This window comes from Apodemus sylvaticus, chromosome 9, assembly GCF_947179515.1.
Source record: "Apodemus sylvaticus chromosome 9, mApoSyl1.1, whole genome shotgun sequence".
Classification (NCBI taxonomy): Eukaryota; Metazoa; Chordata; class Mammalia; order Rodentia; family Muridae; genus Apodemus; species Apodemus sylvaticus.
Genome location: NC_067480.1, coordinates 28514676 through 28528695, shown reverse-complemented (window position 1 = coordinate 28528695; position 14020 = coordinate 28514676). Strand labels below are relative to the sequence as shown.

Below are 14020 nucleotides of genomic sequence, written 5' to 3'. Positions count from 1 at the left end.
GAAGATAAGAACTCTTATTCAATGTGTACCTTATTTAGTAGAGTTCAAACTTAGGAAAATAGAGCAGAAAATTTACTACAGTATGAAACCATAGTGGGATCCCTGTAACCAAGGGATCTTGTATTCTAGCTTTTATAAGCACACAGAGAAAAAGAGAAAGAGAGAAATCTTTTTTAAAAGATATGCTTAACATATAAACTATGTTAAATTATCATTAACCTCAGGCTATACAGAGAAAGCCTGTCTCAATAAAAACAAAAAAGTTAAAACAGCCAGAAGTGAGCCGGGCGGTGGTGGCGCATGCCTGTAATCCCAGCACTCTGGGAGGCAGAGGCAGGTGGATTTCTGAGTTCGAGGTCAGCCTGGTCTACAGAGTGAGTTCCAGGACAGCCAGGGCTACACAGAGAAACCCTGTCTTGAAAAAACTAAATCCAAAAAAAGAAAAAAGAAAAAGAAAAATGACAAATAATAATAAATCACAATAGTAGTAAGGTAAGGAAGACGATATAAAGAAAAGAAGAAATCCACATGCACTGGTACCAATGCACCAAAGTCCTAGTTTAGAGGGTAGCGAACACCTTTAATCCCAGGGGGGTGGGTAAGACACACGTGTCGTTAATGGGCAGGCGACCTCTGAGCTCAGGGCCAATTTGGTCTACAGAGAGTTCTAGGACAGCTAAACAGAGAAACCATGTCTCAACAGAAAGAAAAAAAAAAAAAAAGACTACCACAAGATTTTACTGAGTGGTAGAGCAGAGCAGTCACTTGCCTAGCAAAAGCAAACCTTAGGTTCTCTCCCCAGCACTGGGGAGGGGGATAGGGTGTTAAGAAGATCGAATTACTTAAAATGGAATGTATATTACAGCAAAGCAATAGAAGAACAAAGACTCAAAAAGCTATTAGAAGAAACTGTACATACACATCTAAAAAGACACATGATGGGGAACAAAACAAAAGCAAGAGCTAGGATGTTGTTTCAAGAACAACAACAACAACAAAAAAAAAAACCAATTGCATATTCAAGTCACAAGTTAGCATACTTGTGCACTTCTGTTTACAGGACAACTATAGCACTTAGTTTGGGAGAAGAAAAAAAAACTAAAGGGGGGAGTGCTCCACATGATCTTCCTGAACCTTCTCTTTAAGAACACAAACAGCTCAAGTTACAACTCAACAGTAAATTACATATAGGCTGAGAAAACTCACTGTGGAGTTCCAGGCCATCAGATGGCCATCAGATTTACCATCATAAGGCCTTCAAAATGAGTTTATCTTAAGACAGCACAAGGTACATCTATTTATTAGATGTATTGCCCACAGTGCAATGGGCAGGAATTTAAGTCAGGAATTCACTAGTCATAACAGCAGAAGAGGGACTAAATAAACACTGAAATTCTATAACTTCAACCCCCTAACTTCAAGTCTAGAAGGCTCGTTTATAGATACTTCAGTTTATAGCTTTCAAAAATCAATAAGGACACCACCACATTTACAAAAATAAATGCATCCCCTCTAAAAAGAAACAAATAATAAGCTAAGATGATGAGAATTACTAACAAATTGGTAGGAAAAGCAAAGTTTTTGCATCATACCAAAACATTATTCTGGCTTTAAATGATCAACTATTAAGCCTGCCCTACTGGTACCATAACTGTAGTATGTGCTACAAAGGAAGATGAGAGATTACCTTAACTAAGACCATAATTTCAAGAATATAAAAGTCAACTACTGTATGCAAATAATCAACCAGGCTACAAGGTTAATACACAGGTACTTTGGAAGGCAAGAAGTCGGGACAATCTGAGATTGGTTTAGCTATTTAAGACCTTGTCTCCAAAGAAAAGCATTTCATTAACAATGCATAGTTATGTGGCAGGCAGGTTTCTAAGTTCGAAGCCAGCCTGATCTACAGTTTCAGGACTGCCAGGACTACACAGAGAAATCCTGTCTCAAAAAACCAAAACAATGCATAGTCACAGTATCGATAAGGTTTATTTCCTTCAACAAACTTTTTTTTCCCCTGAGACAAGGCCTTTGATGATCTGGAACTATCTTGGACCCTACCAGCCTTGAACTCAGGGGTCTGCCTCCCCAGTGCTAGGATTAAAGTCTAGAAACATTTTCAAGAAACATTTTTTAAAATGTGTTCTTGAGGCTGTAGAGATGGTTCAGCAGGTTAGAGCACTGGCTCTTCTTCCAGAAGTCCTGAGTCCAATTCTCAGTAGCAATGTGGCAGCACACACAGACACTGTTCTCAAAAAAAAAAAAAAAATGAAATAAAAAAAAAAGCTGCACCTCTAATCTCAACAGAGGCAGAAGCAGGAAGATCTTAGAAGCCAGTCTGATCTACAGAGTTTCAGGACAATCAAGGCTACACAGAGAAACCCTATATCAAAAAAAGAAAAAGTAGGACTAGAACCCAAGTTTTTTCTCTAGTAATCTGAGGCAAGTGGGTTCCAAGAATTGCAAGGTTATACAGAGAAAAAAAAATAAAAACATCAGAATGGCCATTCAGCCCTGAAAACTAAGAGCAGCAGCAGGCACTGGAATTATTTTTCCCAAGGAAGAATTTGATCCTGTGTCCCAGGGTGACCATGACTTCCTTAATCTGGGACCTCAGTATGTAGAACTGCTGTCAGAGAACTCACTGCGTAGACCAGGAGAAATCCACCCGCCTCTTCCTGAGGCATTAACTATCATGCCCAACTTTAGAACACATTCCTAAATAAAGCAAGACCGGGAAACTATCACCAACAGATTCCCCAGGTGGTGGTAGTGGTGTCTCAAGAGGCAGAAGTGCAGAAGTAGGAGGATCTTAGAAACCAGTCTGATCTCAAAGCAAAGCAGATAAGCCTAAATCATAAATTCCTTTTTCTTCTGACCAATGAAACTAAGGGAACCACCAAAAAAATAAAAATCTAATGGCCTCAGGGAAAAACAAAGACTTATTTTAATCTAAGATGTAAAACTTTTAGGGCTGGAGAGATAGCTCAGCGATTAAGAGCACTGACTGCTCACCGAAGGTCCTGAGTTCAAATCCCAGCAACCACATGATGGCTCACAACCATCAGTAATGAGATCTGATGCCCTCTTTTGGAGTGTGTGAAGACAGCTACAGTATACTTACATGTAATAAATACATCTTTAAAAGAAAAAAAAAAGTAGTAACCTTTTAGCTAACCTGAAATTATCAATGGCATTAGATTTAAAGAACTATACTTTTTACAATGTTAACAAATTAAATTTTACTTAAAAAGAAATGGTCCAGTGTACTATACTTAACTATTTATCACCAAATAACAGTAAGTATGCACTATGTACAAAGTTAAACCTAGAGCAGCACAGGTGGATAATGTAAAGAATTACCAGTTCACAAAGCTTTCTTTGCTTGTTAAGAACTACACACAGGCTAGAGAGATGGCTCAGTGGTTAAGAGCACCAACTGCTCTTCCAGAGGTCACAAGTTCACTTCCCAGCAACCACATGGTGGCTCACAAACAGCTGTAATGGGAACCGATGCCCTCCTGGTGTGTGTCTGCAGAGAGCCACAGAGTGGGGTGAGGCAAAAGAAACACGTCAAGAAGAACTCCATTATAATTCCAAAGTGAACCATATACAGATAACCAAAAACTAAAACCAGCATAGGGTAGTTTTTAAAAAAGTTGAAGGGATGAAGTTTATTACATCCTCTGGCTACTATGTATATATTGGTTTGAATGAGGGGAAAATACAAGCCAGGTATTTAAAAAACATTTGAGTCATCAAATTACCTCTGGGAGGCCAGTGTGGCAGAACATGCCTTTAATCCCAGCATTTTAGGAGGTGGAAGTAGGAGGATCATGAATTAGGTGTCTTCCCGGTTACAAGACACCCTGTCTTAAAAATTAATTACCTGTGCAAATAAGAACAAATAAAATTACCACTCCCTTACCCATCCACTAGAAGGGGGGGGGGGGGAGCCGGGCAGTGGTGGCGCATGCCTTTAATCCAAGCATCTGGGAGGCAGAGGCAGGCAGATTTCTAAATTTGAGGCTAGCCTGGTCTACAGAATGCGTTCCAGGACAGGTAGGGCTAGGCTACACAGAGAAACCCTGTCTCAAAAAAAAAAAAAAAAAAAAAAAGAAGGCCCCTAGATTCTATAAAAGACCAAGATTTGGAAACACTTCCCTTAACTATTAACTCTGAACAACTGGTGATTCTAGAACCTGAGGTGGACACTAGAGATTAGCAGTTCTAAGAAAGAAAAAAGAAAGACAAAAGCGACAAAGAAAGAAGTATGTATATTATGTGGGAGCCACAAACCAGAAAACCAGAATAGGCACAAATTCTTCCAGTAATAAAAATGTGAACATAGGATGCCCTGTAGAGATAGCTCAGTGGTTAAGAGCATTTGTTATTGCAGAAGACCCAGGGTTCAACTCCTAGCATCCACATGGTAGCTCATAACCATACGTAATTCCTGTCCCAAGAGATCTTAAGCCCTTTTCTGACATCTGTGAACACCAGGCATCCATGGTATATTGTACACATGGAGCAAAACATTTACACCAAAAACTTAAAAATAAATCTTAAAAAAAAAAGTCTTAAGTTTTTCTAAAGTAGATTAACAGACTTATCTGTAAGGATACGCATTAAGTAGTAACTGGAATGTTCATGCAAACCTAGGTAAAACTTAATTTTTTTAAAAAATTTAACTCCATTTGCACCTATGTTCTGTGACTAGTTAAGTAGTAATTTCTAGTTATAAAGAATTATGCTTCAGAGGTGGAGAGTGGTTAAGAGCACTGACACTGACTGCTCTTTCAAAGGTCTCCAAGTTAAATTCTCAGCAACCACATGGTGGCTCACAACCATCTGTAGAGATCTGACACCCTCTTCTGGGGTGTCTGAAGACAGCTACAATGTACTCATATAAATAAATCTTTTAAAAAATAATAAGTATGCTTCATATCAACTCTCTTTTATAGACAAGGACCACTAACATCTATTATAATTTTCTAATACAAACATTTAGTGGCTGGGAACTTTTTTCCCCCACTACCATTTTATCTGTGGGTTTCCAAAACCACAAAGTGAAAAAAAATTACATATTCACATTAGGGATAAAAAGAAGACTAGAACTGGTTCAAGGTCATATCACCAACTGTAAAAAATATCAACTTTCAAATCAGTGATGTATCTTTTTTATAGAGATGCCTCTTTAAAATAGAATAAATGGTTAGAAAAATGGCTCAGCAATTCAGAGTACTGGCTGCTCTCCCAGAGAACAGAAATTCCCAGCACACACACACATAGTAACTCACAACCATCTGTAATTCCAGTTCCAAGGGATTTGATGCCCTCTTCTGGCTTCAGTGGGGACCGAGCACACACAACATAACATGAAGGCAAAACACCCATACACATAAAACAATATACATTTAAGATTTTTCAAAAATAATAAATCATAAAACCATAAAACCTTAACCAGCTAATTATACAATTGGAATAAAAGTAAATAGCACTCCAAAATTAACTCCCCCTGCCACAATACAAACCTTTAATCCTAGAGGCAAGTAGATCTTTGTTCCAGGCAAGCCAGGGTAAGCAGGGAGTAACCCTGTCTAAAAAATTAAATAAATGGTTTCAGTTGGCCCTACATGTGCTGTCCTCAAAGGGAAAGCTTACATTACGAAGCAGAAAGCAAAGATTCACACTGAAAAGAAAGAAAAAGAATGCCTGAAAGGAACACAACATGTGTAAAAGTATTCTCTAAAGTAGACAGTGATGCTTTAAGAAAAGCTGTTAAGGAGCTAACTGGTGGTACCCAAACAATGCCAGGGAGAAACAAAGTCTTGGTGGACAATGAAAAGGATGAGGTGAAAATAGAGACAAAAAAACTCTTCTAAAACTGTGGGGACAGTACACAGTGTGGATGGACCAGAGGCAGAGAAAAAGACTAAAGGCAAGGTGACAGAAAGGACTGAGGAAAAAGGAAGCAAAGCAAAAGGCAGAGAAAGGGCTTGGTTTAGCAGCCCCTTAACAACTGTAAAGTGCTACACTGGACAGAAATTTGGTAGGAAGTTTGCACTGATTTAAGCTCTCACTATAGTCATTTGTTTTCATATTTTAATTTGGCTTTATTTCAGGAATTCAATACCAAAATAACTCATTTGTTTTGGGATATGTTTAAGTATCTTCTTCGAAATATTTTTTACTAAATAAAAAAAAAAATTCACCTCCCTTAGTTAAAGCACCTTGGCCTACTCTATTATACTCCCATACATTTTTAATATTTGCTAATTTTACAATAGCACTCTCTGGGATTGCAAACAGTTCTCAGACAGCCTAATCAGAGAAAAACTAAATGTCAGCTGAGCCGATTTAAACACTACTCACTGAAACACAGTGGAGCAGATGGAAACAATCTTTAAGAGTTCAGCAATTCTTAGTTCATTCCTAGAAAAGCAGTCATATACAAAGCCTACTAGTAATCACGCTACAATGTATAAAAATATACCAGTTCTGGGACTAAACATGGAAATAGGAGTAAATTAAATAGTCTTAAGATGTAATACTTTAGTAATGGCAAAGGCCTACGGGGAAAATAAGACTCCAGTAATGCCCCCCACAATTTATCATCCATAAACTTGTAGTAACTTCAAACGCGAGACACACACACACACACACAAGGCCTCAAATATAAAGCCTCTTGCCTTTTTTTCTAACACAACGAAGACCTTTGTTCCCAGCGTCAGTTTTTTACCCTATTCAATTAACATCTCTTTCAACTTTAATACCACGTATTTTTGTTTTGTTTTTTGAGATGAGATTCTAAGCCTCAACTTGCTGAGTCTTGAGAGAGAGAGAGAGAGAGAGAGAGAGAGAGAGAGAGAGGAGAGAGAGGAGAGAGAGGAGAGAGAGAGAGAGGCCAAAATTAAGATACTAGAGCAAGAAAAAGTTAAAGACACCACTGGGGCCTACAAACCGAAGAAAGCCTGGAGATCGGGTGATTTGGCAGCCCTGGCCAGATCGCGAGCTCAGACTAGGAAGGGAGACAGGAGAGCGGTTAGACCACTCGGAACAGAGTCACTGCGCTATCAACCGCCCCCCACCCCAACCCCCACACCACCCCACCCCCATCCCCCACCCCCGTTTACCTAGTAATATCCCCGCCCCCAATTAACGGAGCCAGCAAACTAAAACCCAACCCAGAAGAAGCTAAAACTAAAACCTCCCCCCAGCCAAACTAAAACGCGTTAACAGAAACAAATTTGCTGGTGGGGTGGGAAGCCGCCCCTTCCCATTTTCCTCTCACCGCGGACCAATTCCCTCACGTCCACTTAGAATACTTACAAGATGTGATTTAGCCACCACCACCCCCACCCGCATTTTTTTTAATTCTACTAATGTTTCTGCGTTCTAACTAATGAAGGTTGTTATTCCAAGGAAGTCCTAGACAGAAGACTCGGTCCTAAAAACCTTAGTTTTCTGAACATCCCCGTAAACTTCTCTACAAGAAACCCACTCGATAGGCACAAGAGTTGAACTGACGGGCAAACACTGTAATAGGTTTTATGTAATCCACATATATTAATCGCCTGACTCGCCTTGAATGTTAATACGATCGGGGTGACAATTGTCCCACCTCCCTCACCCAAGCCCCAGTTAACCTCTGCGTCCTATTCCCCTGCTAGTCCTCTTAGAGGATCCTGCTTTCCCTCAGCCAAGTTCTCGGCCTCTACCGCGGCCCCTGCCAGCTCGGCGCGACGTCGTCCTCCCTCAGCCTCGACTTCCCCGGCTGGAAAAGCCGCCCCGCGCCGGCTCGGCCCGGCTCGCCCGCCCCCAACCGTCCCCCTCAGCAGGAAGACCCTCACCGCCGTCCAAAGTCACTCCCGCCTCTCCCTCCTCAGACCCTCGCCTCACAACAGTTGTCACTCGAGCTGCTCCCTAGTTTCCATTTCCGGGCCGTCCACAGCTCAGCGCCTCCCTTTCCCTGTTTCCGGGCCCCCCGTCCCATTTCCGGGGAACCCTTGTCGTCTTCACGCCCCCCACCTGCACTTCCGGCCCCCCACTTTCTCTCTTCCTAGACACCCTCCAGGCTCCGAAGACCATTTCCGGTCCCCTCCGGGCCCCCGCTGGGCTCCCCCAGACCCCCACGCCCTACCCAGGTTCCGCCTAGGGCCTTCCTCATCGCCGGAGGCCGAGCAGGGACTCAGAGCCCCCTCCCCCCCAAGCCGGTCGGCCCCGGCTCCTCAGGCCGCGGGCTCGCTCGAGCGCCTCACCCGTCAGCCTCGGGCTGGCTCCTTCCACGGCCCGGCCACCGCCAGCAAGTGGAGTCGAGAGCTCAGTCGCTACGATGACACGGGCGCGCTGCCTGATACTTTTGGCTCTGGCTTCCCAGTCCTCGTCATCCCCCTCCCCCAAAGCCCGACCCCGCCGCAAGGAACGGCGTCCCAATTACCTAGTTAGGCCCCAAAGTCTCCGGTCCGGACTCGGTGGCGCGACGGCAACTTCCACTGGCTCCCCCCACCCCCCCCAGCGGCGGCGACGGCGGCGGCTAGTCGTCCCTTCAATTATCAGCTGAGCCGCAGCACCGCGCCGCCGTGCGCCTCCGCCCGCGCCGCCTCCCTCCCCGCCCGCTCCACTCCAGCCGGGGACTACTTTGTCCTGAGGCTTCGGCCTACGGGATCCTCCGCGGGGCCAGCCTCGCTACCTATTTACAACCCATCCTATCGCCCCTCCCTCCGCAACGTTCAACTGGAGTCGACGAGCAGCCTCCAGTCTCCTTCCGACCCCTTCAAGGGACCAGGAAGGGAACTGTGGCACTCCACTTGGTATCCCTCCGCTGGGGTCACCCCCGCCCCTCCGCGCTAGCAGGAACTAAATTCCACTTCGGGTCACCCAGGACCTGACTGTAGAAATTTCACAAAGAAAGGTTCCTTGTGACCCCTGGTAAAGGAAACCATCTCCCCAAGTTAAAACCCCCACTGACAACTCAAAAGCGGACTTCACTTTAAAGTGAGGCTGCGGACCCCTGACCCCGGTCAAGCCCCGCCCCTTCCTGGTTGTCTTAGCGACGGTGGTGGCGTCCCAAGATGGCGTCGTGGCTGCCGGAGACTCTGTTTGAAATTGTAGGACAAGGCCCGGCGCCGAGCAAAGACTATTACCAGTTGTTGATCACCCGAACTCAGGCAAGTGCGAGCCACGGTTTCCTGCCTCTCCTGACCCCTTCCCCGCCCAACAGGGCCACCCGATGGGGGCCGCTCCAGGCAAACAGCCACGGTGGCCTGCCGGAAGCGCCGCGTCTCAGCTCACAGCCAGAGATCTTCCCTCGTCACCTCTGCTCGGCGGCCCGAGAATCGGTTCTCTCCCCAAGGCGGGCTCGTCCCTGGAGCCTTCCTTGCCTCCCCTCAAATGCCGTCCGCTCCCCTTCCTGCCTCCCGGCTTCCTACCCGCTGCGTTCGCTCCGCGCGCCGAAGAAAAACAGGCGTCCCTGCTTGCGTGCCGCCTCACCTCAGCGTGGGAAGGAGGGAAAGAAAGACTCAGCTAAGTGACCCAAGGAGGAGCCGGCAGGGGGAGAAAGGGACGGTCTCCTCCAGGGTAGGACTTAATCCTGTAGCATTTTCCCCCCAAGAACCTCGCTATGGCCTTTACAATTACCACACCAAAACTCCCTTTTTTAGAAGGAACGACTGACTGAAAGGTCTTCCCTTACCTTGCTGGAGCCTCTTCTATCCCATTGAAAGTGTGTGGGGGGCGGGGGATACAAAAAAATGTTTCAGCTGCTCTGCCCATCAGCCCCACCCATAATGACATCTGCTCCACAACAATAAGAAGTAGGATTATGTTATCGCTGGGGTAAAGTAACCCTGGGGGCCTCCTTTTTTTTTTCCAAGTGTTTTGGTTGTCAGGGGTGGGCTTTAGATGATGTATTGTGCCCATGAAAAGCACTGGTGGAGCTGGGCGTCCGCTGAACACATATACAGAGCGCTTCCTGGCCAAGCTTATCCTGGTCTTTAAGCTGTCCATGCACCCCATATTTGAAGTAGACCATGTTCCTATAACATTAAGTTTAAACCTTTGTGTTTGTTTGGGGTCTAGGCATTGATTATCCCATCTTTTTCCCGAAGCTCTTAAACAAAAGAGTAATAAACTAACTCCCTTTTCCATTACCTGTGAAACAGTAATAATGTGTGCATTTACTCTTTATGTAAGACCCAGGAATACTGTAAATGTAATACCTTGTACTTTTTTTTTTTAATTTTAAACTCCTTTTTAAAAAATTATTTTTTGGGTTTTTTGGTTTTGTTGTTTTTTTGAGACATGGTTTCTCTGTATAGCCCTGGCTGTCTTGGAACTCACTCTGTAGACCAGGCTGGCCTCAGACTCAAATATCCACCTGCCTCTGCCTCCCAAGTGCCGGGATTAAAGGCGTGTACCACCACTGCCTGGCTAAAATTTTCGACAATTAGGATTGTGAAGGTTTAGTTTGTTTTTGTATGTGAAGTGGGTTTTGGTTTTGTTTTTTTATCAGATTGTTTTGGTTGGTTTTTGGTTGGGGGGGGGTGTTTTTTGTTTTTTAAATAACTTCCATCCATATGCTTAACTTTTGTTTTCAGTTTTTTAAAGACAAGGCATCCTGTAGCCCGGGCTCCCTACCTTCCTATGTCTCCCAAGCTCTAAGATAACAAGCATGAAACAGTGACTGACATTCCTGTTTTTTAAAAGGATTTTTTTTCCTAACATATCAACAATTGCTCTTTAAACTAGGAAAGGTGGTACAGACCTTTAATTGCGGAACTGGAGAGGCAGAGGCAGGAGGATCTTGAAATCAAGGCCAGCCTAGTCTACACAGGGAACTATAGGCCAGCTAGGGATACATAATGGGGCCTGTCTTAAAAAATTAAAAGAACTGTTATTTGAGACTTTATTCTCTTTATCACTCGTTAACACGTTAAATCCTTCTCAAGATCTAATTCATTTTCTTTTTTAAAAAAAAACTTATTTATGTACGAGTACACTATTGCTCTCTTCAGACACACCAGAAGAGGGCATTGGATCCCATTACTGATGGTTGTGAGCCACTAGGTGGTTGCTGGGAATTGAACTCAGAACCTTTGGAAGATCAGTCGGTGCTCCACTGAGCCATCTCTCAAGCCCCTAATCCATTTTCTTCCTCTCCCCCCCCCCACCCACCCAGAGAGGGTTTCTCTGTGTAGCCCTGGCTGTCCTGGAACTCACTCTGTAGACCAGGCTGGCCTCGAACTCAGAAACCTGCCTACCTCTGCCTCCCAAGCGCTGGGATTAAAGGCATGCGCCACCACTGCCTGGCTTCATTTTTTTTTATCAAGTACACTACAGCTCTACAAGTAAAAGTTCAGTTCAAATCTGATTATGTTGATCTCTTTTCTTTTTTTGTTTTTGTTTTGTTTTGTTTTGTTTTGTGGTTTTTTAATTTGGTTTTTCCGAGACAGGGTTTCTCTGGCTGTCCCAGGACTCACTCTGTAGACCAGGCTGGCCTCAAACTCAGAAATGCGCCTGCCTCTGCCTCCCAGAGTCTGGGATTACAGGCATGCACCACCACCTTTGATCTCTTTTCAAAATAAATTTGTTGTAAGAAAAAGTAATTTTTAGTCTTGAAATATACTATACTAATAGACAGGATAATTTTTTTCTAAGTACAGGAAACCATAAGTAAGATAAGAGGTGGCCTGGCATAAGTTATTTAAAAAACTAAAATCTGTGTTCTATAGTCCACTCTCTGGAAAAAGGCAAACTCACTCTATAGAATAGACTGCTCTTTCTTTCTCTTAATGTGTCTTTCTTCTCTGTTGATGTCCAGTTTAGCCCATATCAAAACTTTTTGGTGGTGTAGGCCTTCAATCTCAGGAGGCAGAGGCAAATGAATCTTTGTGAGTTTGAAGCCAGCCTAGTCTACAGAGAAACCCAGTGAAGGGAGGGAGGGCTTAGTTCATGCAGGTGTACTGAAAGGCACATATTGTGTAATCCTAGTACATGGTAGACAGAAGGAAGCAAGACCATATAAAGTTTCAGGATAGACAGGGCTGTGTGGAGAGATCCTGTCTCTAAAAATACAAAAAATGTCTTGTGCTGGCAAGATGTCTCAGGAGGCACTTGCCGCCAAACCTGGGTTTGATCCATGAAACCCACATGATGAAAAAAATGGGCTACCATAAACTGTCACCTGACCTTCATGTGCATGCCTGTGTGTTCCCAACCACCCTACACACACACACACACACACACACACACACACACACATACACTATTCTAAAGAGCTCTTGCACTACCACCTCTACACCTAGCATGTACTGTCCTCAAAGTCCTCTAACCCAAGCTGGCTTCAAAACTTATTTATGTCATAGTGCCAGAACTGGAGGTATTCACTAACCACACCTGGCTGGTACTTTTCTTTTTACAGAGCAGTTGTCTTGATAATATAAAGTACATCCCTGTCACCAGCAGTGGTGGCACCCACCTTTAATTCCAAGACTTGGGAGGCAGAGGTGGGTGGATCTCTGAGGCTAACCTGGTCTACAGACTGAGTACCAATGACAGTCAAGGTTACACAGAGAAACCCTGTCTTGCAAAACCAACCAAAAAAATAATATATCCCTGTGATACCAGCACTCGGGAGGCTGAGGAAGGAGGATGTTTTGAGGGCTACATAGTAAGATTGAGGCCTGCTCGGCCTACACAGAAAGACCAAGATAGATCAGTGGTAAAGTGCATTTCCTGCTAAACCTGATGACTTGAGTTCAACCCACAAGATTGGCACACACACAAATAAATGCAATCTTAAATTTACAATAAATATAAAACTTTTCCCAACACAGCTCTAGGCCATTGTAGTTGTGTTCACAAATCTGACCTTTTTATGATAATCCTAAGGCTTAGAAAAATGAACACATCGTTCTTTTGGAAGGGGTGGGATAAGGAGGTAGCTAGGGTCTCTGTGTAGTCCACACATGTCTAGAAGTGACTACAATAGATTAAGCCTTGAATTCCACCTACCTCTGGATTCCACAGAAATCCACCTACCTCTACCTCTGAGTGCTAGGGTTATCCCGGCCACAGGTAGCCAAGTATTTTTTTTAAGTCAAAGATTAACCATTTATTTTCATTCCAGTTTTAATATTGTATCTGTTGAACCTTTTTTTAGTGATTTATTTATATTCTCTGTGCATTGATGTTTTTGCCTGCACATATATCTGGCTAGAAACACATCTGAAATATTACTTAAGCCAGGGCTATTTTTATATGTGGCATCTAAGAAAATCTCAATTGTTTTTCTAAATACAGAAAATCAACAACTTAGCACTTACGTATAAAGACAAAGAGTCTTATAAAAATGACCCATTCATCCAACACCTTATATATTCCAGGTGGGTTCCAGAAACTGGGAAAATATTGGTGACAACCACTTCCTTTCATGAAACATTCAGTCTACTAAGAAGAATAAAGTTAGTGTTATAAGCTTAACTTTTTTTTTTTAAGTCTCACTACTTACCCCAGGCTGGCCTTGAACTCAAGATCCTCCTGCTCCAGACTCCTGAGTGGTAAAGTTCCAAGCATGAGCTCTCCGTCCCAGTTTGTACAGTGCCCCGTGCATACATCTGTCTACAGTATAGATACTTTAAAAGCTGTGACTACAAAGAAAATTGTGTGGTTGAGGCTAATACTGTTAAAAATATTTTGTCCTCTAGAACTGAAGGTGTAGCTCATCCTCTCCAACACTCAAATTCATACAGGGGCTAAAAAATAGCCTGCTCTTGCAGAGAGCTAGTTTTCTGTCCTGCACCCACATCTTGGCTGACAACCTTCTGTGACTTCAATTTCAGGGGATCTGATGCCTTCTTGTGACGTCCTCAAACAATAGGCATAGCCATGATGCATATATTCATGTGGACACAGTCATACACATAAAATAGAAGGGAGTGGATTGGGTAAGGGTGAGACAGGATCTCTCTTATGTAGCTCTGGTGGGCCTGGAACTCACTATGTGGACCAGGCTAGC

General features: G+C 43.6%; 2 protein-coding genes across 17 annotated transcripts in view; one reads left to right on the top strand and one right to left on the bottom strand.

The window, feature by feature from the left end:
* The window catches only part of Trip12 (thyroid hormone receptor interactor 12), a 119107-nt gene extending 109653 nt beyond the window's left edge, over positions 1-9454 (bottom strand). For 4 of the 16 annotated variants that reach the window (XM_052193462.1, XM_052193471.1, XM_052193467.1 and 1 more), the window contains exon 1: positions 8444-8590. The gene's annotated coding sequence lies outside the window, so the exon portion shown is untranslated. Of the gene's footprint in view, positions 1-5537; positions 5604-7856; positions 7934-8443; positions 8592-9434 lie in introns of those variants that run through there. The other 12 variants (XM_052193468.1, XM_052193469.1, XM_052193472.1 and 9 more) reach the window with 7 other exon arrangements.
* The window catches only part of Fbxo36 (F-box protein 36), a 65513-nt gene continuing 60383 nt past the window's right edge, over positions 8891-14020 (top strand). The window contains exon 1 of the mRNA XM_052193479.1: positions 8891-9173. Coding sequence (XP_052049439.1) covers positions 9078-9173 — 96 coding nt within the window. The 5' untranslated portion in view covers positions 8891-9077. The remainder of the gene's footprint in view (positions 9174-14020) is intronic.